The 3,027-nt window shown below is 41.0% G+C and overlaps 1 protein-coding gene across 1 annotated transcript; it reads left to right on the plus strand.

Annotated features, from left to right (window-relative positions):
• Nucleotides 1-94: 94 nt before the first annotated feature.
• On the plus strand, nucleotides 95-2,189 carry LOC141330795 (E3 ubiquitin-protein ligase TRIM39-like). The gene is made up of 6 exons (XM_073835556.1): nucleotides 95-646; nucleotides 758-853; nucleotides 935-1,168; nucleotides 1,252-1,390; nucleotides 1,539-1,565; nucleotides 1,642-2,189. Exons 1-6 carry the CDS (start codon nucleotides 95-97, stop codon nucleotides 2,187-2,189), a joined length of 1,596 nt encoding a protein of 531 aa, XP_073691657.1.
• The last annotated feature ends 838 nt before the right edge of the window (nucleotides 2,190-3,027 follow it).

The following is a 3,027-nucleotide window of genomic DNA, read 5'->3' on the forward strand; positions in this document are numbered from 1 at the left end:
TTGACTGTGTAATATTGCTTATTTTTTGAATATGTGCAGATGTAAACTGCAGGGGATACTTTTATTATTAATATTATTTCTCCTCTTTTCAGCTATGTCATCCTCCAGTGGTTCTCTGGCTGAGGAGCTTCAGTGTTCAGTGTGTCTGGATGTGTTCACTGATCCAGTCAGCACTCCATGTGGACACAACTTCTGTAAGAGCTGCTTGAACCAGTGCTGGAACAACAGTCAGAACAGCTACTGTCCATTCTGTAAAGAAAGATTTAGTAAAAGACCCGACCTCAAGATCAACACAGCACTTAGACAGCTTGTACAACTCTTTCAGGAAAAGTTCAGTCTGAGTAAAACTGATGTTTTCTGTGACATTTGTGATGAAAGAAAGCTGAAAGCTCTGAAGTCCTGTCTGGAGTGTCAAAACTCATACTGTGAAACTCACCTGGAGCCTCATCAGAGAGTTCCGAACTTAAAGAAGCACAAACTGATGGACCCTGTGAAGAATATAAAGCACTATATTTGCCAGACACACATGAGACCTCTGGAGCTGTTCTGTAGAGATGATCAAACATATGTGTGTGTGTTTTGCACTGATGGAGACCACAAGACTCACAACACTGTTCCTCTGGAGCATGAGAGTAAAAAGAAGAAGGTACGAGTTACTAACAATACAATAAACTTACTTCAATAATCTGTTTTTACATATTCCAACAAGATCATTTTCTGTCTTGATAAAATATAAAATATGTTTATATGTCTATAGGTTCGGCTGATGATGACACAGATAAATGTGCAACAGATGATCCAGGACAGAATTAGGATGATTCAGAACATCAAACACTCAGCAGAACTCAGAAAAGTGAGCAGATGTTCAATATTTGATGAATATTGGTCTAATTTGATAAAGCTGATTTAATTACAAGTAAAACTCTATTTTCAGAAAAGCACAGAGCGAAATAAAGCAGCCAGTGTTGAACTCTTCAGCGATCTGATGCGCTCCATTGAGAGATGTCAGGCTGAGCTGCTGGAGATGATGGAGGAGACGCAGAAAGCAGCAGAAAAACAGAAGGAAAAGCTTATCCGAGAACTGAAGCAGGAAATCACTGAGCTCAAGATGAGAAACACTGAGCTGGATCATCTCTTACACACTGAGGATCACCTCCAGCTCCTACAGGTCAGTCTCTCTCTGTCTGCTCACATCACAGGACAACACTGATACTCGTGATGCTGAGGGATTTCTTCTCTCTCCTGCTGTAGATTGATCCATCCCTGTGCAGTCCTCCAGATACCAGGAACTGGCCTGAGATCAGTATGAACACTGATGTGAGTGTGGAGACTCTGAGAAGAGCTCTGACTCAACTGCAGGAAACTCTAGACGAGAAACTCAGTCAATCCGGTGAGTCAGTATCAAATAGCAGAACACAATATTAAAGCATGTTTTAATAGATTTCTATTAAAAACAGTTGGAGGTGTGTTATATCTAAAAGAAAACAGCTCATGTTCACGAATATGTAAATAATTTATAGTCTTGTTTGTCTCTACAGTTATGCAGAGGATGCATCAACATGCAGGTAATGTGTCATCTGTTCATGTAGCATAAAATGTAAATTATACTCTTATTCATATTTGTACTACTCTCTCTCTCAGTGGATGTGACTCTGGATCCTGATACAGCTCATCCAAATCTCATCCTGTCTGATGATAGGAAAAAAGTGAGACATGGAGACATCAAACAACAGTTCCCAAACTACCGAGGGAGGTTTGATTACAGTGCCTCTGTCCTTGGAAAAGAGCAATTCTCTTCAGGTAGATTTTATTTTGAAGTGCAGGTGAAGGGAAAGACTGGCTGGACTTTAGGAGTGGTCAGAGAGTCTATTAACAGGAAGGGACCGACCGCAATGCGGCCTCAGGGTGGATGCTGGGCAATTTGTCTGAGGAATGGAAATGAATATTGGGCCTGTGCTGGTCCTCTTGTTTCTCTGTCTCTGAGAGGGAAACTGGAGAAGGTGGGGGTGTTTGTGGATTATGAGGAGGGTCTTGTCTCCTTCTATGATGTGGAGTCCAGATCTCATATTTATTCTTTCACTGGTCAGTCTTTTACTGATAGACTACATCCATATTTTAGCCCCTCTCCTAATGATAATGGTGCAAATTCAGCACCACTGATCATCTCACCTGTTAATTATAATCAATGAAAATAACAAAATATGAAATACACAATGTAAATGAAGGATAGAAAGAGTATATATGCATTTGCTGTTTGTACAATAATGAGATGTTTGTACAATAATGAGAAATTCTATGAGTTCATTCCAGTGGCGGCTACTGGTCTGTCAAATAGGGGAAGCTCATTTTCGGCCTATATCATAAAATTGTCTATTTATTAAAAGTAAATTCTGCCCTACGTTCCTTTTCAAGAAAATGGTCTGTGACCCTGTCGTACCAACTAGGCGTCTTTTCCAGTGACTTTTCGTGTGCAGTTTCACCCACGACGCTAGCCTAGCCTACTATATGAATGAATGAATGAACGATCTAAAAAAATATTAAACTCTGTAAAAGTGAAACAAGGAATGTGGTGTATAATTGTGTGAAATGTATGATGAAAATCAAGCAATTTCGCCAAGCAAATATAAAGAAATAGGTTGCAGCAGTTTTTATTTCGACTGAACTTGAGAAATCCGCGATGGGACTGAGCGCGAATAGCTTCAGCGATTCCTTATAGTACAAAATCGCTGTCAGTCAAAAGGAGATGCAATCTTTCGACAGACCCTCCAATCATCACGCAGAAGCTCAGCGTCCAGGCCAGCCCACTCCCCATTCACTCCCAGAGACGCTGAGCGTCCGTGGGCGGGACATAATCGCAGCGTTTATCCAATAACCGTCTAGTTTCAAAGCACTGAAAAAAACGTTCAAAGCAGCCCCATTGAAGTCAATGGACGCTGAGCTTCAACGGGGAAATGCACTGTGACGCTACGGGAATGTACGAGAAGAAAATCAAGTCAGCCGACCTGCTATATCTAACTGATTCTGAAC

Source organism: Garra rufa, chromosome 3 (genome assembly GCF_049309525.1).
Source record: "Garra rufa chromosome 3, GarRuf1.0, whole genome shotgun sequence".
NCBI classification, from domain to species: domain Eukaryota; kingdom Metazoa; phylum Chordata; class Actinopteri; order Cypriniformes; family Cyprinidae; genus Garra; species Garra rufa.

Bases quoted from the DNA above. Each gene is read 5' to 3' on its own strand.
- LOC141330795 (XM_073835556.1), top strand. From the start codon at position 95: ATGTCATCCTCCAGTGGTTCTCTGGCTGAGGAGCTTCAGTGTTCAGTG. The intron at 647-757 runs GTACGAGTTACT...ATATGTCTATAG, and splicing joins ATGAGAGTAAAAAGAAGAAG to GTTCGGCTGATGATGACACA. The intron at 854-934 runs GTGAGCAGATGT...CTCTATTTTCAG, and splicing joins ACTCAGCAGAACTCAGAAAA to AAAAGCACAGAGCGAAATAA.